Source organism: Calonectris borealis, chromosome 1 (genome assembly GCF_964195595.1).
Source record: "Calonectris borealis chromosome 1, bCalBor7.hap1.2, whole genome shotgun sequence".
Classification (NCBI taxonomy): Eukaryota; Metazoa; Chordata; class Aves; order Procellariiformes; family Procellariidae; genus Calonectris; species Calonectris borealis.
Window position 1 is genome coordinate 56,239,876 of NC_134312.1, and position 23,897 is coordinate 56,263,772.

The 23,897-nt window shown below is 45.1% G+C and overlaps 1 protein-coding gene across 1 annotated transcript; it reads right to left on the bottom strand.

The window, feature by feature from the left end:
* Nucleotides 1–614: 614 nt before the first annotated feature.
* On the bottom strand, nt 615–23,725 carry ACO2 (aconitase 2). The gene is made up of 18 exons (XM_075154111.1): nt 23,635–23,725; nt 17,652–17,794; nt 16,304–16,562; nt 13,998–14,090; nt 11,864–12,022; nt 10,314–10,464; nt 8,922–9,026; nt 8,569–8,660; nt 8,176–8,281; nt 6,925–7,082; nt 5,774–5,847; nt 4,954–5,065; nt 4,637–4,759; nt 4,283–4,438; nt 2,928–3,119; nt 1,982–2,114; nt 1,545–1,666; nt 615–1,114 (listed from the first exon to the last, which is right to left on the bottom strand). The coding sequence occupies exons 1-18, from the start codon at nt 23,668–23,670 to the stop codon at nt 977–979; spliced, it is 2,352 nt and encodes a 783-aa protein (XP_075010212.1). The 5' UTR covers nt 23,671–23,725; the 3' UTR covers nt 615–976.
* Nucleotides 23,726–23,897: the final 172 nt, after the last annotated feature.

Below are 23,897 nucleotides of genomic sequence, written 5' to 3' on the forward strand. Positions count from 1 at the left end.
ATCTGCTCAGAAAATAAGCTTACTGAAGCCGTCTATAGAGCAGTAGTGCTCAGATGTGCAATCATCTAGACATGGTGGAAACAAACTGTGTGCAGAACACCCCCAGCTGTTTGTATAGGTGGAAATTCAGTGTTCAGCTCCCGTTTCACAGGGTCGGAGCTCCCCGGAGCGTAGCAAGGTGGTAGCTGCATGGCCTTACCTGCTGATCTAATGAGATTCTCCTCAACATCAGCCTCCTGTTGTGGAGAAGGCAAGCTGTGCTTGAGGAAACTGCACCACAATGCTGGGAAAGCGTATAAATCACTTGCTCCTTGCAAGTTTGTCACTACTGGTGGTGGCACTGTTGCCCTGGTCAGGAATGTAGTTGGGAAGGCGGTGACAGTCATGAGTGTAGTCTGCAATAGGTTAATGTCAAGGGGTAAACAGTGCAAGACAGCTGTGAGAGCACTTTTTTTACCATGTATTTTTGTGCACAGGAATGATTTACAGAGGAAGAACTGGGCAGGTACCATCTTGTATCTCCAAGAAGTTCCTTCCCACCCTCCCAGCAACAGTGACAGGGGAAGCAGGGGCTGAAGAGCAGGATTATGAATATAACACCACAAGGCAGAAGAGATGGTCACATTCTTTATTTTCATTTTATTTCTTTAGCCATCAGTAAAGTGAATGGGCAGAAAACAACCAACTGAGCAGACAAACCCACCTTAGCCGGTTATTTCCAAATATAAATAACTGTGGGACAACTGAAATTGAGCCAAAATAGAAAAAGGGAGCTGGGGAATTTAAAAGACAAAAGTAAGCCTAGCTGCACTCCCTTTTCATAGTTGTCAGTGAAGAGGAAGTACCATAACAAAAAGGAAGCTATGGTTACATTTGATCAGACATTTATTCCAACAGTAGGCATGGAATTGCACTTTCATGAAAATGCCAAAGCTGAATCGAGTCCAGTGCACTGGGGCATTGTGCGCACTTAGCTTCATTTCTGCTGCAGCTCCTTCATTCTGTTCAGGGCACTGCCAGCTTGAAACCACTCTATCTGCGACTCGTTGAAGGTGTGGTTCAGCATGATTGTTTCTTGGCTCCCATTGGGATGCTTGATGACGCATTTCAGAGGCTAAAGGAAGAAGACAGTTTTTATTTCCCCCCTTCTCTTTCAAGGGAGCAAGTTAACTGGAGCTTCTCACAGGAAAATTCCTGCATGTTTTTAAAGGGTTGAAAATGAAAAATTATAGCTCGGAGGGGTCTTAACATAGAAGTGTGGACGCAGTTCCTTCTAGGGAGCACTCGTGCTTAAGGCAACAAGTCCAGGAATTCAGAATATTGTACAAAGGTTTCTCGTAACCGTTCGGAATAATGCGATCCGATTCTAACTTGCTCTCTAGCCCCCCAGACCTCTGGTGCAAAGTGCCTCATCTGGCTGGCAGGCTGCACTGCCCACGGGTGCCTGTGCTGCTTCGGGCCCCGAGCACACAGCTTGACACTGTTCCCGGTCAGTGGCACGTCCCTGTGCCCCGCGGGCAATGACGAGACACCCAGACAGTTACCTTTCCAGGTGCGAAGTCTGCCAGCCCCACAATGCTTAGCTTGTCCACAGGATGAATCTTGTTGTAGTCTGCTGGATCAGCGAAAGTGAGAGGCAGTAGACCTTGCTTCTTCAGGTTGGTTTCTGCGGAGAAGAAACCACACCAAGCACGCTTGTAACAACACGCTGCAGGGGATCAGGATTACCTTCTGGCTGCCTAGTGCTTCTCAGAGTAGTATTCCAGCAACAGTTACTATCTTTGTAGCAAAATCAGCATATCCGCTGTTTGTGGCGTATCTAACTAGATATGTAACAGCACTCCTGACAAGAGGGACCATGCGATCTGTCAGCAGATAGGGTTCATGCCCGTAGGGTTGAGCCCTGGGGCGAGGTGAACACCGCTTCCACCCAAACCAAATACATCCTGTTTACACGCATCACAGGGGAAGTGCGACTCACCGTGGATCCTGGCAAAGCTCTTGGTGATGATGACCCTGCCCCCCAAGTGACGTGGCTCCAATGCTGCATGCTCCCGGCTTGATCCCTCACCGTAGTTTTCATCCCCGATAACTGCCCATTTGACACCCATTTTCTGTGACGAAACAGATTTACATTTCTGCAGTCACTCAAGTGAGGAATTAACAATAAATATCCACCCACACATCTAATTTCAGTGCTGCACTACTGACATTGCTGTGCTACAATACCATCTCCCAGAAGGCTCCCTTTGGTTCTGAGGAAGGACAGAAGTAAAGGAATTAAGTACTTGACAGCAGTTAGGCACTGCCATCCTTCACTAACGAGGGCTGAGGAGGATTGCCCTTGGGACCCAGAGCAAATCCTTGCTGCCACCTTTCCGTCCATGGTCCTGTGCCAGAGCAGCGTTCACACCAGCCATGATCCCTGCTCTATTTCTGGAAACAATACAGAAAACTTTCACTTCTGTCTACTGGAATAACAAATCTGAGACCACTGCCATTCCGTCCAGAGGGTGAAAGGACATTTCTTGAGGTTCTAAGCCAAGTTTTAAAGAATGAAGGGGACAAGATCAGAATTTATTTAACCATTAGACTAGTCACAGGTGAAACACTCCAGGAGGCAAGACTTAGTTGCAGTCTGATGACACTGTGCCTTGTAAGGTGTGCAGTGCCTAAAGGAGTTCTTCCCCTTTTGTCTAGGATTTCTGGTCCCCTCTGGGTCACAAGATCCTCCTCCTTCTTCCCCACATCAGGTAGGGAGACAATCTCCTACAGGAACTGCCATCATCAGAGTAAGTCCCCTCAATGCTGAGTGAACTCACAGCTGCTGTTACTTGACAGCAGGAGGGTGAGATCCTCAGCCTTGGCACAGACTGCCCAAAGTGTAAACATCCTCTTAAAATAGGTGCGTCGGGGGAAAGTCTCACCTTGTAGTAACGGGCTGTGTCTGGGACTGGCCCAAACTCCTGGGTTAATGCATTCCTCACAGAGTTGGCTTTGCCATTTTCAATGTTGATGGCGCCAATGAGCAGGTTGTTGGAGATGTTGTCCAGATGGCCACGGAATTTGAGCCACGGTCCGGCTGCAGAAATGTGGTCAGTCGTGCATTTCCCTTTTACCTAAAGGTAGTAGAAGAGAAGAATGTCTTAGGATGGATCTGTGACTTGACCCTTCCCCAACACTTTTTCTTCTGAAGGATCCTCACATCTCTTTTTTTAAGGGCATGAAGCCAAGAATCAAGAATACATCTGTTACAGAATCAAGACACTCTAAGGCAGAACACAATGGTTGTTCTGCACGCGTTGGGTAGGAAGAACATCCCTGTTCCAAAGGGTAAATTACAAAAATGAGCTTAGCCATGATACCTCCTGCCATATCCTCACTTCCCTCAGCAGCAGGTTCCTCAGGTACAAAAAGCAATTAAGCCCTTCCTGCTGCAGCTCACCTCCCTGCTGGGGGAGTTCAGCAAGATGCCCAGTGTTTCCTCTAAGTTTCCAATCTGCACATAAGCCTTCTCAACTTGTAAGAACAGAATTCCCAACCAGAGATAATGGCCTTTCAACCAGTAAGTCCCAAAGTGCTTGCAAAGGAATTGCCTGTGTCAAGAACTCATGCACAGCTCAGTATGGCCCTTGGGAGTACCTGCAACTCTCTGCCACTGAGAATCAGCAATGTTCCTGAAGGTCAATTGCTAAGGGATTGCATTTCAGAACCCATCACTGTATTAACTGAAGTTTTCATTCTGTTAACTCGCCACAGGCAGTGAGAAGAAACCCACGTCTTCGTTAAGAGACTGAAATGCAACATTTAACTATTGTGAAGTAATTTCTCTTTCTATAAAATGGGAGGAGAACACACATACTGATGGATGAGAAGTTCCTAACAACCTCATTTCAGACAAAATGCTTCTTAGAACAGTCAGGTATTAGAGACGCTAATTAAAGAACCCATCCACCTTTCTGCTGCAGGTTATAACTGGGACGATTTCTGCAGACTGCATGGTATGGGTAGCATCCTATTACATGGTGTAACAAGCTCCATTTTTCATGGTCTTAGCTAACCACTAGCCCAAAGGAGAGAAGTCTCTTAGTTATAATAGAAAGAAGTATCAGAAGGAAACACCTGGAAGGAAGGAAGACCCTTGCTTCACTTTCCATACAATGTGGTTGTAAGGGAGGGAATCACAGACAGCTCAAAGGCACATCCAAAGCCTCTAGCAATTGATGTGCAAACCCCTGTTCGAGTCCTGTCATAGCCGGTGTTCCCCCACTTTGCTCCTGACCTTGATGAGGATCAGCATGTCTTCTAGATCCTTGCCGTCCCACTTATCGAAGGGCTCAAGAAGCTGGAGGCGCTGGCTGGTGGGGCTCACATCCACATGCTGCCCACTGCCATCCTTGGGAGGATACTGATAAGTGTCCTGGCCTGGGTCAAACTCCTTCCAAAGAAGAAAGGAAAAGTCATCAGCCTCAACCACCCCCAACAGCACATGAAGAGAACAAGCCAACACAGGCAACTGCACCCGTTCTAGCTTTAACACTAAGGAAGAGGTCAGTGCATGAAAGTTCCCTTACGACATATAAAACACTACTAGCGGCAGGCCTTCCCTCCCTCCGTCTCCAGACCAAGCAGTTACCAGCTTGGGCAGCTCATCTGCGTCAGGTGCTTCTAGTTTAAACTTCTTCCCATCTGTTCCTGTCAGGTAATCTGTCTCAGGGTTAAATTTTAGAGTGCCAGCAATAGACAGGGCTGTGACAATCTGAAAGAAAAAATGACAAATTTAAAGGCATATTCTACCCCCTATCTCTTCATTTGAAAGTCCTATGCCTAACAGTCGCAAAGCCAGCAGCCAAGCTACAAACCAAGCTACACTGGGTGTCTTCTGCAGGCAGAGGAATTAGCTCCCAAGACACCCTGGACTATTCCACAGCCACCCCGCTGGCTGCTTCTTACCTCCGGAGAGGTCACAAATGCATGAGTCTCTGGATTGGCATCATTGCGACCTGTGAAATTCCGGTTGTAGGACGTAACTATTGTGTTTTTCTCTCCTTTCTTGATGTCCTTCCTGTGAAAGAAACAAACATGCTCATCAAATCCAAAGGGAATATTGCTTCTAGACGTCTAGTTGCTAAAATCCCTCAGCTTGGTTTTGGTAGCAATCACTATCTTTTGGAAACATGAATCGGTGCCTGGACATGTTCTCCTCCCTTAAGCACAGACTCAAAACCAAGAACTGTGCAAAACCCAGTCAGACCCTGATTCCTGAAGTGGTTTTCATAGCCCATGTTGTGCACTGTTGAACTGCGTAAACAATAATCAACTAAATACATTGCCTCTGGACATCCCACCATTAGCAATGACAAAGCCACATGAGAATATGTCTTCCATCCCTTCCTACTGGGAATTTTCCTCCCTGCCACTCCAATGATTGAAGTTGGACCATTTCACTTTTCCTGTTTTAAAAGGACCATACAAACTCCAGTCCACCCTCTCACAGATAACAAATCTCTCTCCCCGTTTTTTGCCTACTATAAGAAGCCTCCAGGCATGGCCACACTTGTGGCCATTCTGCAGCTTCATTCATCTAAAGGCTCAATATAAATCTGCAGTCTTTCATTTCTCCTCCTCCAGTGCATATCAGACAGCTATGGCCAATGGGTTTTTAAGCATTTATTTTTAATTCCTAGTGTGTTATACTTCAATCAAATTTGGCTTCACAGAGCATTTCAGGAGCTAAAAGATACAAAGCTAGAGTGAGGTCCTTTCACTTTACCTGTCCCACTGGCCAATGCACGGCCCACAAGCGTTGGCAAGAACCAGCCCTCCAACATCTCGCAGGATTTGCGCCTGGGGGCAGAGAACAACTTTGTTACTCATAGAAAGTCTGGAGTAAGTTTCTGGGATTGCTCTTTCAGGGGAAGAGGACATCTGTCTTCTAACAAAGCACCAAGCCTGAGAAAATTCCCCTCCTTGTTTCACTTGCAAGTAATCCCAGTAAAGCTGTAAGTTAACACTGGGGAAGAGCACAGGATGACTTGACGTGATGTTCCCATTCTCTACCTACTTCAAATTGAGCAATCCAGCTACTCACAGTTATTTGACTGAAGGGCAGTGGCTGGTCTGGTTAATATCCTACACACTTCCTGCCCATGTAAGGAGAGAATTGGTGAAAGTGCAGGCAAGTGTGTCTGTCTGCTCAGCCCATTCAGCAAACAATTCAATTAAGAGGGCACCTGTTAAGGAAAAGTATGACTGCGGACTTGTTGGAGGAGGTATCAAGCATTGGCTCAACATATCCACACGCAGACTTATATAGTTGGTCCCCAAGCTGTGACAGCATCTAGTATTTACTAAATATTAGAACTAATTAAAACATCATCTGCTGCTGCTGATGGGAGAAAGTAGGTGGTGGTTCCTCTACAGAAACACTTCATTTTAATCAAACATGAGTTTTGCTGTAAGTTTAGTCTAGTCTAGAATGGGAACTTCCTTCCTACAGACAAAGGGCTTGCTCACATCCTAAACTGTTCTTTTAAAGGAGAAAAGTGGATTGCAGGTGGGTGCTAGCCCTTCATCAGCCATGGCCATCCACAGAATCCCAGAAGCAAAAGGCATCCCTTGCTATGCATACTGTTATCTCCCCAGGGCCCCAGTTCCTGATAACTGTCTCAGCTCTGTCCAGTTCCAATCACGTTCTTATACGCCCAGGCAGTAAAGATATCAGGTCAAAACACTGTCAAGGTGACAGCAGGACGCACAGGCGTAGTAACACAAGCCTGGTTACTACATCAGTAATTGCACCTCTAGCAATAAGTGAAGACAAAGTTTAAGAGGTTTCCATTGGTTACCTCTGGACTCCTGAGTACTGTCTGGAAGAGAGTTTAACACTTTCTGTTTGGAAGCGTGAAGAGCAGTCATACTCACATAACCATCTCTTTCAATGGTGGCACGGATCTGCTCTGAGCCTGGTGTGATTGTGAACTTAGATTTGCACTTCAGTCCATGTGCTAGTGCCTGTTTTGCCACTGCTGCAGAGCGTCCCATGTCCTCATAGCTGGAGTTGGTGCAGCTGCCAATCAAGCCTGTGGTGTTTGACAGAAACAGGGAGATGGTTACTGCAGCTCCCCGGTTCTAGGAATCTTCTCCCTGACTCATCTCTCAGCAGAAAAAACAAGGGACAACCATGTTTTCTGCTGACAAGGAATCTGAAACCGTTTCAGGTACTAACACTGCCAAGCCTCCCAGCAAGATACTGCAGTCACAAGCAATCTCTTGTCCGGCTTTGGAAGTTGCACAGTCAGAACACACTACCTGGTCACTAGTCTGGTTATTGTTTTACAAGATCAGAGTGTCACCTACTTGCACTTTGGTTAAGCAAATTTCCACAGAGAGGTATTGTTCCATGAAGACAGAAAAGGTTTCAAATCAAGATGGCAAGAAATGGAGGAAATGATGAAAAGAAAGCATCCTTTGTTACAGTACAAAGACCACATGAGGATATACTATACTGTCCTGACAGCATTCTGGTGCTAACCAGCAAAAAATAAATTCTCTTTGAGTTACAGCTGCTCTTGATCCTATTTGTAACACCATCGAATAATACATTTTCCACCTGGGATGTGGCCTTTACAACTTATTTGGATTCTTTTCATTCCCCCAGTGAGCAACACTTGAGAAGCGAGCCGACAGGTTACCATCCCACAAGTGAGTATATAAGTATCCAAACCTGCTCTTTAGGACAGCAAGTACTAACTTTACTACATCCCAAGAGCTCAACAGCCAACTGCTGGGAGGACTGACAATCATGCTCCTGGCTCCTGACAGATCTTTGCAACAAATCCATGCAACAGACTTTTAACAAAGGTGCTCTTTAACAGGTAACATTCCTGTCAGCCCAATCATTCAAAAGTTTCCAAAAAGGAAAAAAAGATGTGTCTGCCTCTTGAGATTAAAATCCCTCCAACTATCCCACATCTCATGCCACACACCTGGCCCAGGTGGTCACTACTCTTCCCAGCAAATTCATATGGCCATGAAGAGATGACACTGCAGCGAAGTCAAAGGACATAGAGCAGCAATTAAAGGATCCCAAGCTATGTGACCAACCGCTTATCCCAAGACAGCAACATTTATGCCACAAGGATGAAGGCAGAGGAAAGAGCAAATGCTACCCACCAACTCTGATATCAACAGGCCAGCCCTCCTTTTCTGCCACAGCACCAATATCTGACACAGGGTGCGCCAGGTCTGGTGTGAAAGGTCCATTGATATGCGGTTTCAGCTTTAAGAAACAGTGACAAAGTCAGAAATTACAGTAGCCAAGAAAAACCCCAAAACACAGCAGCAAATCAATTCCTTTCATAGCTCTATCTAGAAGCTGTTTAAATAGGATTCTCCTACATGAATACTGGAGCAGGAGTTGTCAGTGAAGCAGACCTGAGGGTTTTTTGTATGTTCTAGCACAGCGCCAGGGGTGTCGCATCAAACTCCCAGCTTGGTCCTCATTCACACAAAGCAGAGTCACATCACAACAGGCAAGCAGGATGGCAAGCAGGAAGGAAGCCTCACCTCACTGAGGTTGATTTCTATCACCTGGTCATATTGACAACCAGAATCTGGTACCAAGTGTTGCTGGAATTCATCTGCCAGCGCAGCTATGTCTGGAATAAGAAAGAAGGGAGATCTGAAAAGTGCAGCAAATATGAGGGAAAAGAAAAAGCTTGGAATGGCTAAACACAGGGGGTCCACCGTATACTTCTCCAGCCACTTCATCTATAGACTCCCCGCTTGTATCAGATGACCTACGGGACCATGCAAGGTCAGAAATTACATCAGACACCATTGTAGGAGGATGCTGCTCCCAGAATACACCTTCACTTGAACCCACACTTCTACCCACTTCAATCCCCAAACCCTCTTACCAGCTCGCCCAGTCTTGCCCAAGTATTTCTTCATCCGTGCATTGTAAGGGAAGACCGATGTGGTAGCTCCAATTTCAGCCCCCATGTTACAGATCGTTGCCATTCCTAGAGAAGGAGTGGGAGAAGAGACCGCGGGGTCAATGAGAAAGTCCAAGGCCATCCAATTCTCCAAAAGTCAGTCCATGGAAAAGACAGCAAAGCCAAGAAAGATGAGGGCATTAGCCACAGAAACCCAGTTCCACAGCAGAGAGCACACACTGACTACATAATGGCTGTCTCAGCCCCTAATGTTTCTGATCGATACAGTGCCTGCAACCAGACTTTTCTGCGAGGAAGGAGCTGAAAGCTACACTGATTCTTGCAGATACTGGAAGGGATGACAGGGAACCCTATGTCTGCACTGAGCACCAAATATATTTACAGCAGTGAGCAGTGCCCCTGCTACCTGCAATGAGCGTCCTGTCCCTCCCTACCATCTCATTTATATTTACTGGAAGAGCCAGAAATTTGTGAGAAGTTCAATGGGTTGAATAAAAAGCTTCCAGTGATGGAACACAATAAAAAAAAAATCTGCTCACGGCACTGGGATCACCCATGCCTTTCAAGGACACAGCAATGAAGCTGTAGAAGCTGCTGTTTTATATTTAACGAGCTAGAAGCAGATATCACAGGTCAAGTTTCTCTGATTTCACAGAAGAAAAATCCCAAATTGCTCTCAGTTTGTAAAACCAAATATTCCAAGTTGTAGCCAAGCCATGCAAATGGAGAAGAGAAGCCCGGCTTGAAGGCTGCACTTCAAGCCAAAGAAAAGGATACTTCTTGTAATTTGGTCGTAATCATTACAGACAACTGCAATTTTTGCTAGTTCAAATTCAGCACCCAATTAGCTAGTGTAAGACTGCATGTTACAAACTTCTGCTTTCTGGTCTCCCCTCTGCCCTGCTTTTCTAAAAAGCTTTTTCTTTAGCAGCTGTCACACATGTCTCCCCTTCAACCTGTTTCTTTCCTCTATCCACAGCCTATTTTAGGCTGCAATGAAAATGTCATCCTTTACCTCTGACATCTCCACCCTCTAAGCATATGCCAGAATACCTTCACCCTTACTCTTACCCTGATGCACCATCTTACAGGATTCTTCACAATTAACCATTCAGTGTTCTCAAAGTCACAAGAGGATTTAATGGAGAGAGGTCACTTTTTCACTGAGAGGGAGTGCTATCTTGTTACACCACTCTCTCCCACTCTCCCAGTTTGCCATGTACTAATCATCCGGCCAGGCTAAGGGAGAACATTTAGCACTTCTTGCCCGATTCCCTTCCCAGCCTCCACAGACAACTCAACACCCAACTCCAACGACAATCCACTCCAGGTAAGAGATTTATGTTGTCTTACCAGTGCAAGAGATCGAATCCACACCAGGCCCATGGTATTCGATGATGGCACCTGTTCCACCCTTGACAGTGAGGATGCCAGCCACTTTCAGGATCACATCTTTAGGAGAACTCCAGCCTGAAAGCTTGCCAGTCAGTTTTACACCAATAACCTGAGCAACATTAATGGGAAGAAAAAAAAATCCAAACCACACAACTGACACCATTTCCTTTCAACAGCCAAAAGAATTTCTCAGAATTTTTCCTAAAAATCTGGGTGGCCACAATACGAACAGGGAGAAAATCCTGAAGTTTCAGAACATGTGCACAAGGGCTGAAACCACTGATAGGGCCAACTGAAGGGAGATCACTACTCACCTATTGCTCTCAGTCCCTGAATAAAAAGGCTGGAAATGGAAACTCAGAGCTGCCAATGAGTGGTGTCCCGCAGGGGTCCGTATTGGGACCGGTACTGTTTAACATCTTCATCAATGACATAGACAGTGGGATCGAGTGCACCCTCAGCAAGTTTGCAGACAACATCAAGCTGAGTGGTGCGGTTGACACGCCTGAGGGACGGGATGCCATCCAGAGGGACCTGGACAAGCTCAAGAAGTGGGCCTGTGTGAACCTCATGAGGTCCAACAAGGCCAAGTGCAGGTCCTGCACCTGGGTCAGGGCAACCCCCAGTATCAATACTGGCTGGGGGATGAAGGGATTGAGAGCAGCCCTGCCGAGAAGGGCTTGGGGGTACTGGTGAACAAAAAGCTGGACACAAGCCAGCAATGTGCGCTCGCAGCCCAGAAGGCCAGCTGTATCCTGGGCTGCACCAAAAGAAGCGTGGCCAGCAGGTCGAGGGAGGTGATTCTGCCCCTCTACTCTGCTCTGGTGAGACCCCACCTGCAGTACTGCGTCCAGCTCTGGAGCCCTCAGCACAAGAAAGACATGGACCTGCTGGAGCGGGTCCAGAGGAGGGCCACAAAATGATCAGGGGGGTGGAATGCCTCTCCTATGAAGAAAGGCTGAGAGAGTGGGGGTTATTCAGCCTGGAGAAGAGAAGGCTTTGGGGAGATCTTATTGCAGCCTATCGGTACTTAAAGCGGGCTTATAAGAAAGATGAGGACAAACTTTTTAGCAGACCCTGTTGCAACAGGACAAGGGGGAATGGTTTTAAACTAAAAGAGGGTAGATTTAGACTAGATATAAGGAAGACATTTTTTACAATGAGGGTGGTGAAACACTGGCACAGGTTGCCCAGGGAGGTGGTAGATGCCCCATCCCTGGGAACATTCAAGGTCAGGTTGGAGGGGGCTCTGAGCAACCTGATCTAGTTGAAGATGTCCCTGCCCACAGCAGGGGGGTTGGACTAGATGACCTGTAAAGTCCCTTCCAACCCAAACTATTCCATGATTCTGTGATAATCATAGACCAGCTGTTTAAGCCAGTGTGTGATTACAAAAAAGGCTGTAACGTATGTAGTGCCTTATATACATAGTGCCTGAAAATCAATGTTTCTTACATATCTTATATCTCACCCTTCATATCAAAGATCAGTATTCCTTTTGCTCCTACCTTTGGGCATTTGAGCTCCCAAGGGATTCCTGCCATGACATCTACAGCATCAGCTCCACCCACACCAATGCAGATTCCTCCCAAGCCACCTCCGTTGGGGGTGTGTGAATCTGTGCCGATCAGCATAACCCCAGGGTAGGAGTAGTTCTCCAGAATGATCTGAAAATAAAAATGGATTGTTTGCTTGCTTGATTGTTGGGAAAGGAGGGGAAAGACAGCAAGAAAGATGACAAGAGCAAGAACTTAGATTAGTTTGTATTTGCAGATTTCAGTAGCAAGAAAGTAATTGAATTTGTTCTGGATTGTAAATTTGCTTGTGTTTCAAACTCCTTGTGGAGATGTAATGACAGAACAAGATACCAAGTCTCACCCCAAGGATCCTTGCTCATCCCAGGATAGTAAGCAAACTTTAAAAATTATCTCAATTTTTTCACTGGAAGACCCGTTCCTTCCCATTTAGGCTTTTGCTAAGGTGCCACCTTTGTTAGGGCTCAAGAGTCTGTTCCTTAGTCTCCAAACCCTTGATCAACTGCTGAGCAAGCCAGTTCACCTATCCAATGCTAGGGAGACCTTTTGTAGACTTTATGCTCCCACTGCGGTAGAATACCAACAGGCTCCTCCAATCCATGCTGCCAGCCAAAACCTAATCACATAGAAGAATCCCTCACAAATACACTACACTAAGAGGCTGCCCTTCCCTTACTGCTGCTATTGATTCCACGCAAGACTCTTCAACTACTAGCAAAGCCACAAAACAGTTCTTTAATGAAAAATGATGAGTTTTTTATGGTAGCACAAAGTAGAGAACTCAAGCCAATAAACTTCTCACTGCGTGTGTGCCATGCCAACGTTATGGACAGCCTTTCTGGGAAGCGCAGAACTCACAGCACGTGCATTACAGAACAGCTTGGACAGAACTAAGGTGGCCCTTTATTGAGAAGACTAAGGTTTTTCCTCTAGTACTTCCAGCTTTATTTGCTTGTAGCTCACATTAATACACGTGTGCAAGAAAGGTCACTTTCAAGGACTCACTTTGCCAGAGTTGGACTCTGAAGCTATACAACACGACCAATTTTCTCCAGCCAAAGTCAGCCACAAGAAAGCTGGTAACCACGGCATGCAGCTACGTTGCCACATGACAGATATTACGAGTGGTTTCAGAGCACAAATGGCCTGAGGTGTTCCCACAACCTTTTGGAGAGTTCACCTGTTCTATTTCCTTTCTCTGCTGCATCACACCAAGTTAAAGTAACCTTCGTAACTCATTTTGTAGCTAAGAAAACACAGCAGAGAGCTCTTGACTGCACCTGGTCACAAGTTCCCTGCTGACAGGATGTCATCCACTTTCCTCTCCACTCCTTTCACTTTGTGCTGCCCTGCAATTTTTACTGCCTGCAACTCAGAGGAACACTGGAAAATTGTCTACTGGACCCACAGAGCAAATCAACCAAGAGCAGGTTAGGGAAATCCTGCCAGTGTTGTTGGTTTTAAAAAACAAAAAGCCTCATTAAGTGGTAAGTTATCTTGGGACAGTCATATTCTTTTAAGGTGCAAGTGCTATAACAAGAGAATCTCAGACGTGGAAACTGCTGGAAACTGTTTTGCATTTTATTCTGTTCACATAGCAACTTGTTATGTGTTGCCATTCTTGAGTACTCAAAATAAGCTGCTCTGTTTGGTGTCCTTATATACTCTTCTGGTTTTTATGGAACCAAACACATACAAAATAACCATTAAAAAAGTATGTTCCCAAAGCTGCTTTTCTTACCACCAAAAGCAATTCACGTTAGCCCTATGTAGCCAGCTTCATGGCATCACCTTACTGTCCCAATCGTACCAAGAGGAGCCAGCCCACAAGCAGTTAAGATATTTCAAGCTTCTATGATTCACATGGCATGCTGTTGGCACTACCTAATCATGCATCAGGTTACAGTTTGACCAAAATAACCTTTAAGAAAAACCACTTGTTGTGAAGATAACAGAGAGAGCAAGCAAGAAACCTCACCCACCTCAAGGAAAGCAAGTTGTTTCCCTAAGCTGGTGAAATTCTCTAAGGGTTTGCACTGGAGCTCTCTCTTCACCATAAGGTAAAAAGCCATTGTGTGTTCAAAGATTGCAAACACACACACTTTACCTGGTGAATGATTCCTGACCCAGGTTTCCAGAATCCCACTCCATACTTGGCACCAGCCGTTGCTAGAAAGTTGTAGACCTCCTGGTTTATGTCCTATTCACGCAGGGAAATGCATAGCGTTAGTAACACATCTTGTTCTTCCATAAATCAAGAGCTCATTCAAACACACTCCCTTCCCTCCCATGCCTGTTTCTAGTTTGCGCCACAGTTTTGTAGCAGCTAGAGGGAGATGCACATCACTCTTTTAAAGCCAAAAGGGATCAAGACTGTTTGCCACTCAGTTGTAATAGGCCATTTAATTTCATCCAACTTGTAGCTCTACTAAAGCATCTTTTTTACTTTCCAATTCCAACTAGCACAAGAGAAATAGCACAATTAAAGGAAAACCCTGCCAATAAAGCATTTAAAAACGCTTTACTCGTTTCTTGTATTCAGGGTTTTTTTTTTTTAACCTGTTTCCCTCTCTTCTTCTAACCCCTCCTTCTTTCTCTACCAGCTGTTCCTTTTGCTTTACAGATGCTTTGCAGACATTTCAAAACCCTTAGATAAGCATTTTGGCTTTATTTTTACAGATTAAGAAATGGAACTGGAAGTTGCTCACTGCCAGGGGAGTTGGTGGGTGTCATTTCTCATTCTCCCAAGTCCCCTGTTTAAGACTCACACAATGCTGCCTTTCTTGCTGCACTATCACCATTATTGGTGGAGGTCACACCGTGAAAATTGCTTGTGAGCATAACCACGGTTGCCAAGGAAGTATGACACTATTATGTCCTGATAGCTCTTGGCAGAGGAGTGGCAGAGTAGATAAGATAAGCACTAGGAGAGAGTTTCTTAAAGACTGTTCTCATGCAGCTATGCTTCAGAATAAAGAGAAAGGGGAAACTGCAGATAATGGAAGAATTGTCTCAGCACACATTTGCTGAAGTTTCCCATGAGGCAGCAGCAGTTCTTTAAGCCTTGTTTTCCGCTGGGAGTCGGGTCACTTCACTCTGTTTGTGCATCCCTCCCCCAGTAAAGCATGCTGATGTGCCAGGAGCAGATCTAAACCACCCTCCCGCCTGCCAGCATTCATTGTGTGCCAACTGGCAGCACCAGAAGCAGAACCCAGTCAGAAGAAGGCAGGACCTTTACTTGCTCTGCTCAGAGCGGATGGCAAAGGCGGGACTCAGCTCAGCTCAGGGCTGCAGCGAATATAATTGCACTACAGAGAACAAATGCAGGAATAGGGGGAAGGGGAAGACTGGAGGTGAAGGGAAAAAAAGAAACTGTCTTATTTAGAAAGTCCCAAATTCTTAATCACACAACTTGGGACTGAGACAAGTGGAGCAAGAACTCCCCAAATTCACTCCTGAGTGGTATAAGTTTTATAGTTTTACTATGGCCTGAAGGAGGAAGCCAGAAGCAGTTACTTCAACATCAGGAGTTTCTGAGAATAGATATGGACTAAAATCTTAAAATGCAGCTAAGCCTCCATAAGCTGGTTACTGTTTGTAAATTTTGGTATCAACGTCCAAGGCATAATTCCTCCTGGCTCTGACAGTGGCTAGGTCCACTTGGAGTTACAAGATTTCCCCCACCTCCTGCTACGCTAAGAGCATGTTCTTCCTTGGCAGATGCATTGTGGTATGTAGGACAGAGGTGAATGTGTCTATATTTAACAGAAGCCCCTACAGAGGAATAAGCAGTAAAACAGCAAGTGGGAATATTTAAAAAGGCAGTGAATCAGCAGTTGGACAAACAACACATTGAAATTCCCAAATAAAAACCAACATCCTCCATGCTTCTATACACATTTATACCTACCCTCGCTATCCCTGAAAGCTGCACATGCTTCAGTTAGTGTTTTTCAGCTAATCACTAGCAAATGGTTTGGGAAACAAAAGTAGTTATTTGCTCCCCCCTCACAGGATACACCAGTGCAATGCAGACACATGTTCAGGAAGTTTTTCACACTGCCATACTGAGGCATAAAGAGCATAACTCTCTAGAGCAATCTGTCTTCCTTTTTTCCCCTTTGAAATAATTTTTCCTCTTCCCTTAGCTGAAATACCTTCTCACTCTCCAGAACACACATATGACCTGGGCTTCTATCATTAACAGATTAAGACTAGCTTTTCCTACATTCATGGTCCTTTAAACTATGTAATGGATGAATCTCAGCTGAAAAACTCCCAAAAATCGGTTTACTCTGTTTCTTTGCGGCATCTGACCTATCTACAGAGCTGACCACCACAGGCAATCTGTTACCATATCTGATTCGTGGCTGTCCTTCTGGGGAAAAAAAATAGGGTCTTTGCAATAGTAACCTTGGCTCTTCGAAGATCCTTTTCACCACCTGACTGGGCTTCGATGAGGTGATCACAGTGGATGGTGGAAGGCACAGCCACTTTTGGCAACCCGCTGCTGATGAACTGTAGCATTGCCATCTGAGCAGTGGCATCCTGCATGGCCACGCGGTCTGGCCGTAAGCGCAGATAGGTCTTGCCCCGCTCAATCTCCTGTTTTGCTGGGTCATCCAGGTGTCCATATACAATCTTCTCAGACAAGGTCAGGGGACGGTCAAGCCTGGGGAGAAGAATTTTAGTATCTGCATACTGTGTACTTCAACATTTGCCCTTTTAAGCATGTAACAGAACGCTTCCCTGTATCACTCAGACAGTTAAGACCTATTAACACACAGAAACCTGCATGGTCTTCTTACAGCACTAAAATATCAACTGGCAGCCGGCTAAAACAAGGGCTCAATCCAGAAAGTTCAAAAGTATATGGATTGATGTCACTTTCTGATGCTTTATTTTATAATCTTCCTATACAGTAAAAGAAACATTGACCCTGCTCATTTTTTGAGTCATACCTCAGGACACTAAATGTGGAGGTGAGACAGAGGTCAGACTCAATTCACAAATACCAGATCCCACAGCAAGCAAGTACAACTAAGCGGAGTTTCATGACCTCAGACCTTTTATTCTGCAGCTGTATTAGTTGAGGAACCTATTTATGTCAGTGGTGAGATCTTCTGAGAAGTAACTAAGTAGATACAATGACTTGAAATGAGAGCTACCACATTTAACAAAGGACACAAAGGCTGAAGGACATGTCATACAAACCACTGCCGAGGTAAGTGGAGCAGGAATGACAGCTTAGCAGGCACACAAGCCTCTATCAGCAGATTAAGGTCACTATGTTTACATATGCTACGAATTCCTAGCCCTTCTTTCCATGCCTAACGCCTACAGTGGAACACAGGAGAACATTCACTGTTGAAACACAGTGCAAAGGAGCATTAGCCTATAATGACCAGTGCCCACGCGCTGCTTCCCCAGAAAGCAGCAAGGGCCACTATGAAGTCTCCTCAAAGAGGGCATTAAACAAAGAGGACAGAGCCCTTTCTAGCACCTCCTCTGCACTGGCCTGGTTCTCTGCATGTCGCAGTACTTCATTGTAACCTTCAACCCTTCCCACAGTGTCCCATCACTACTTGGGGACACTGCAACTCATGTTTCACTACATTTGTGACTGCCACCGCTCAAGGCTGCTCTCCTTAGTAAATATTCCCTACGCCAGGGCCCCATGACATTTTTTTCCTCCTCTCCCATCACTGCAGAGCTGAATTCTGCACATTGACCCCTCCTCTCTTCCTTCCTCCACTCTTACCTCTTACGGACAATGTTGATGTTCTTCTCCAGCTTTTCATAATTTATGTGTTCATTAGGCTCAAAGTGGCTCATGGCCACCTTGGCCCGCTGGCACAGGACAGGAGCAACATGGTAGCGTCGTATCCCACCACTCAAGGCATGCTGGAAAAAGGAGAGTATTAGCACCGGAACCTTGCAGAGTGAATTCCTGTAACATATCAATAAACCAATTGTTTTTCAGTTGTTACTCCTGGGATTTTACAGGCTGAGGAATAGAAAAATTGCAAAGGTTTTTAAAGGCACTTAATAAACATTTGATCGCACAGTACTGCGTATTATGTTAAACAGTGAGACACCAGGTTACCCAGAACAGGTAGCATTTACCAAATTTTTTTACATTTCTATTTATAGCAGCAGATGCCTTATGCTTTCAGTGAGAAATCTCCTTTCAGGCAACGCTGAAATAATTCTTAATTTAGGTGTAAATATTAATTTAGGTGTAATATTTTAATATTTAGGAGTATTTTAATATTACTCCTAAAATATTACAGCCATGGTGGAGAAGAACTTATGCAGTTTCCAAAGCCAGCTAACCCTAGGTTTGTATTTCCTCACTGGTATTGGGTTTATATCGAAGGACTGGCAGGTGACACAGTACGGGACTGAGTAGATACCCATCTGTTCCACCATCACGTACTAAGTTCCCTATGCAGGGTCCCTGCATACCGTCACAAAGGTGAGCTGCCTTTCAATGCTAGCTAGAGTGACTTCGATGTACGTGCCTGGTCTACGATGTAACGCAGAGCAGGAGAGAGGCAAGATGTGGAACAAACACATCAGCTTCACCAACCTGGCTGCACAGATCCACGTGCTATTTATCTTCACTCTCACAAAGGCATCCTCGCCTTTCGCCTAAGAAATGCCCCGCACTTGCCTACAGCTGAGTTAACAGCAGGACTATTCTGCCAGCTGAACACAACAGCAGAAAACGCCATTAAAAAAAAAAAAGCCCAAATTTCGCTTGGCAGCCTCCGCAGTGAACCAGTTCCCTGGAACGTGGGAGAAGGGCAGGCTATGGCAAGACACCTTTACAGCACCTGACCTAGAAGAGACAGGTCAGTGCCCAGGGTTAAAAGGCTCTCACGCAGCTTTGATAACTGAGTCAGAGGGCAGCCTCCATAAAAACTTGCAAGGATTTGGCACATGCATTTCTTACATCCTTTGAAAGTCTCAGTCATCAGCACTAGAAGTCTGGAAACAAACTGAAGACAAGAGTTCAGAGCAGTTCCTCCTCCAGTATTACACTTTAATCTTAATCCTTTTTTTTCTATTCATCCTCTACCTTAGCATTGCAAGGTTTTGATAAGTACAGATTAATAAACGTAGCAGTATTGCACTAAATATCCCTTTTGTATGTATGACTGTAAATCAGCAAATATTCCTTGCGCAGGACACAATCACAGTTCCTATCACTGTTTTTGCATTATCAAAAATGCTAGTCAATTCTTTAGATCTGTTCAAGCATTTTTAATTTTTCCCTGTGAATATTTTTTCCAGTTTTCTTGTTACCAGCATTGAAAACATTGCCTGAAATAATCATGATCAATGAGTCGTCACCAATTTTTATCCAAATCTCTTGTTTTATTGTCCTTTTGATAACATTTGTTAGTATCTTACACAATAAAAAGTTCAGGAAATCTAGGCGAGATCATAATAGCCAGCACACTAGCAATAAGGGTGTAGTTTGATTTTTTTTACCAAACAGCCCTAAGGTATTAGATATATAGCTTTCAGTAAGAGCAATACAGACCTACAGCAGCTGCACACCATTTTCATTAAAGAAAATCTGAAATAAGTGAACATGACAGTACAAGAGAGGGCACTGCTCTTCCAGAAGTGCAAATGAAACCTAGTCATCAAATTTCACTGTGCTGCACTTTAGTTTAGAACTTCCAGAACATATCACAGGTGTCAGAGGTGAGACTCCCCCTTCCTCCACCAGCAAAAAAAACCCAAAAAACAAAAAAACAAATGAAACACCACCCAGCTTCTCACTGTTTAACATGCATAAGCTGCTCTTTACCTAGTAGCCACGTAACTTCTGTATTTGTTTTGTTCTGCCCTTTTTTTTTTTTTCCTTCCCCCTTAAGCATTTACCCAGCACAATTGATGCTGTGGACAATGTTGTCTTCATCTCACAAGATATCCATTATCTCATAAAAGTCTCCAACTGCTGGAGTGGCTGGAAAAACCACTGAGGGATTTCCTCAATGTTCATCGAAAAACAATAATCTCTTCCCCAGACCAGGAAAGGTATTTTTTTTTAATGCAATAATTCCTTCCTTTTCCCCCCAAACTAACCCTGTGGCGCAACTAGTTAATGGAGTTCCTCCATGTCACACAGTAAACTGAAAGCTAAATTTCACCATAATTCAGAGTACAGAAGGAGAACAGATTTGCAAATCAAAGCAATGGCAGAGGCTTCATAGCATTCTAGTCTTGCCTGGGACCAAAGCTGATTATGATAAAAAGCTGAAGCAGGGCTCTCCAAAAAGAGGTGCAAAGAAACATGTCAGATAAATTTCAGACAAAATCTTTTCTGTTTGAACATACACATCTATGTACCTTTTTAATTCATTAGATGGTGAAATTTAGTATTTATTCAAATACTATATAAATATTCAAATGATAATCGCAGAAGTAGCAATACAAAATAGTTGACTTCTGCTTGACCACAACTTCAGGCTACCAGAAGTGGGAAGGGAGAGAAATGAGCATGTTTGAGGTGAAGGATCCTATCTGGACATGGAGAGTGGCAAGAGAAGTCTGGAAAACTGAAGGTCTGTTTCTGTGATGGCCCGTAACACCAGGTAAAAATGATCACCTAGGCCAATCAGTTTCAGAAGACTAGAGAATCATTTTTGTCTACATAAGACTTTTAAAAGGCACCTATTAAAAAAGTGCTATCTTCATTTTACAGGGATCTAAATCTCATTCCACATCTCTACTCTGTTGAGAATTAATTTGATTCAATATGGTTGTTCTCACGTTGGCGCCCAACAAGCCTAAGGATCCATCACCAACAATGAGCAACAGCATACACTGCCTGGTTCAAAAGTCTGATCTCTCCTCATAAAGAATCTATAATATATTACTCATCACACTTGTCGATTCTCCATGCCTGTCCTTTTTCCACTGCATCCTCAAAAACGCAGTGGCAGAACTACAAGATTAAGGAAAAGCCACAAGCCTAACAGCTTCCAGCTTCATTCCCTCTCACTCTTCCCTGAAATAGTAGGTGGTCTGAGGGGCTTCTGTGGTGGTCTTTTACTGAGTAGTAAGAAGTGCCTTGAGACCAACAGTCAAGGGAAGTAGGCAGCCAATGATCCATACATTTTCCCTTTTACCCGGGAACTGTTAATTTCCAGACTGACCTCCAAGGAAACAGCTACCAAGTGATCTCCTCTCATCTGACATTGAATTTGTTATCCCAGCACCTGAGTGTCCTTATTCAGATTTCAGTAAAAGAAATGGCAGTAATCATTACAGGGCTCCTAAGTCTATCGGTATTTTGGCAGGTGAAAAGCTTCCTTAAAAGACACAAAAAAGCCAGCCTATTAAATGGGTCATTATTTTTGAAATCTCTGTAAGGAAGCCAACACTTATCTTTATAGATTTTAAAAGCACATCTTGAAAAGCTAGCTGTCTTGCATTTAGCTTACTACGGTGAATGGTCCAGATGCGAGGGGAGTCTGAATTCAGAAACTAACTTATATTTTGGCAGCAGATATGGTAGACAAGTCCAGTAAGCAAAAGCTCATGCTCAAAAGAAGAGCAACTGTGCTACATGCACTCCTATCTGGGAAATCAGTCCTAGAAATCCTAGCTGAAACCCAAAATACCATCTTTCCTAATCCCCCTGATCTAAGAACACTGGCCAAGTTTCCAGCATTCACCATAATTCAGCCTGGAAAAAAAAGCAGTGCAGTATAATCAAATTGTAAATGCAGTCTCATCTTCTAGACCCACCCCCAGAGCAACCAAAATTAGGGTTCTGAAGAGCAGTTTAGCTCTAGCCAACACTGCTTTCTGCCAGCATACGCAAAGCTTCCCAAAGACAATCTCAGTACTTACCTACAAAGCCTTCAATAAAACCCTGATACTTCAGATGGTTTAGAGTTTTACAGTACTACTCATTCAGTCAATCCTCAACCAACGTGGCTCGAGAAATGGGATGCTCCTAGATAGGCATGAAAAAGATCTTGCCCTTTGAAGAATTGTACTTTAAATAGGACAGCCAGCCCGAACCAGGCTAATTCTGATTTATTTCCCTCAGAGTTAAGCTTCCTATGCAGTTCCAATTCCAAAACAGTTCTAGGATGGGAGATGAGCAGAACTAATGTTAACAACATGTACCGTGGTCAATGCTGGCACTATCACAGTGATTGGAAAGGTGATTCTCATATTCATTAATCTCTAGGCTGCTACACACGTGCAAAAAAAAAATTTGCCTCCTAAAGACATCACTTAGAAGCATGTTTGACTACCATCACAGATTTAGTCCTTCACAGGGGAAAAAAACATGTACCCTGAGCCTGATAATAGAAGACAGTCTCCCAGAATACTAAATTCCCCATATTCACTGTGCTAGCACAGCCTTTGTTTTACATTATACAATATTAATTTTAGCAAATGACTGCTTTTTCTCATGCGATGACACCTCATAAAATGAGAACGAATTCATTATCCTAATAAAGGATTTGTCTTCATTTTATGAGTAGTCATTTCTGTTCAAAGTAAAATTAAAAACTATTTAACAATTAAGAATTAATATACCAAGTTAACTGAAATGGTGCTATTCTGTAACTTTTTGCTTAAATTAAAAAAGCTATACTTTACTAAAACACCTACCTCTAAAGTGAGGAAATAATATAAAACATGAATTAAGCTTCACAAAGTACTTTAAGAATACTAGAAGCCAAGTTTGTACTTTTGTTCCCTAAGAAAAGGGAACACATTGGCCAAGGTCACAAATGGCAAACTGAGAAGTTAAATCGCCTGACTTCATCACATGCTTTATTAAGGGGAGCACAAGCTTCCTTATTCCCGTTAGCAGCCCCAAGAAAAGAAAACTGCATCCTGATATTTGCCTTCCAGGCTTTAAAAGATCATGAAATCTTTATTATTGAGTACACATTAAACACAATAACGTCTTGAGTAAGAGAATCCCTGTGGCGAGCTCATATTACAGGCAGATATGATGTTTAGAGGTCATGATAGACAAGACTATGAGAATCACTATCACTGCCTTGGAAAAAAAAGGTAGTTTATGTGCCTGTCCAGGTCGCTTTTTCAGTCTTCCTAGGTCCCTTTATAACACAGACCCTGGCATCTTTTTCACCCAAGGGCCTCTGTTTTTATTAAAAGTGCGAATTTTGAAACAAAGCAGGCAAAAGACAGAGAGCCTTTGCACTCACTCACAACGAGGAGTCACCTTGTGCTGCTGCACGCTGATAAGGGAAACAAATAGAAGACGACAGGAAGAAAAAAGCACGCCCCCGGGAAAGGCTTTTTATTTCGCCGTTAGGGCCCATGCCCTCAGGCTCACCGCCCCGCCGGGCCCGGGGTTTGACAGCGACCCTAGCCCACCGAGACGGGGTCGGGGCGGGGGAGGCGGCGGGGCCAGGCCGCGTCCCCGCCGCCCCGTTCACCTTGCGTTCACCTTGGGGGCCGGCCGAGCCCGGCGGCGGGAGGCGCCCTGCCCCAGGGCCCGGGAGGCGGCCGCACCGCCGCCGCGGCCTCCCCGCCATCGCCATGGAAACGGGGCGCTGGGCCGCGCCGGGGACACGCTGACCTACACGCGGAGGCGGGGACAGGCAGCGACGGCCCGGACTGGAGGCTGCGGCCGCCCGCCCGCCCGGTAACAGCCCTGGCCCCGCTGCGGCTCGCTCGCTCGATCACTCCCGCCCGCCCCGCCTGCCCGCCCCTGCCGCCCCGCTCACCCGCAGCCGAGCCGCCAGGACGCAGTACGGCGCCATTTTGTTCACTGACAAAGATGAAGTCGCGCCCCGATGGCGTCACGCGGCCCTTTTCAGACCTCCGGCGCGCGGACAGGAGTGCCGCGGGGCGGGGCCGCGCAGGTCCTGGCAGGGAGGTACCCGCGTGAAGAAGGGGGTCACCGGCTGCGATACGGGTCTTCCCTGGACGGGAGAAGGCTAACGGTGGAGCGGCTCCGCGCTTAGGGTTTTCTCCGCAGCCCTCCGCG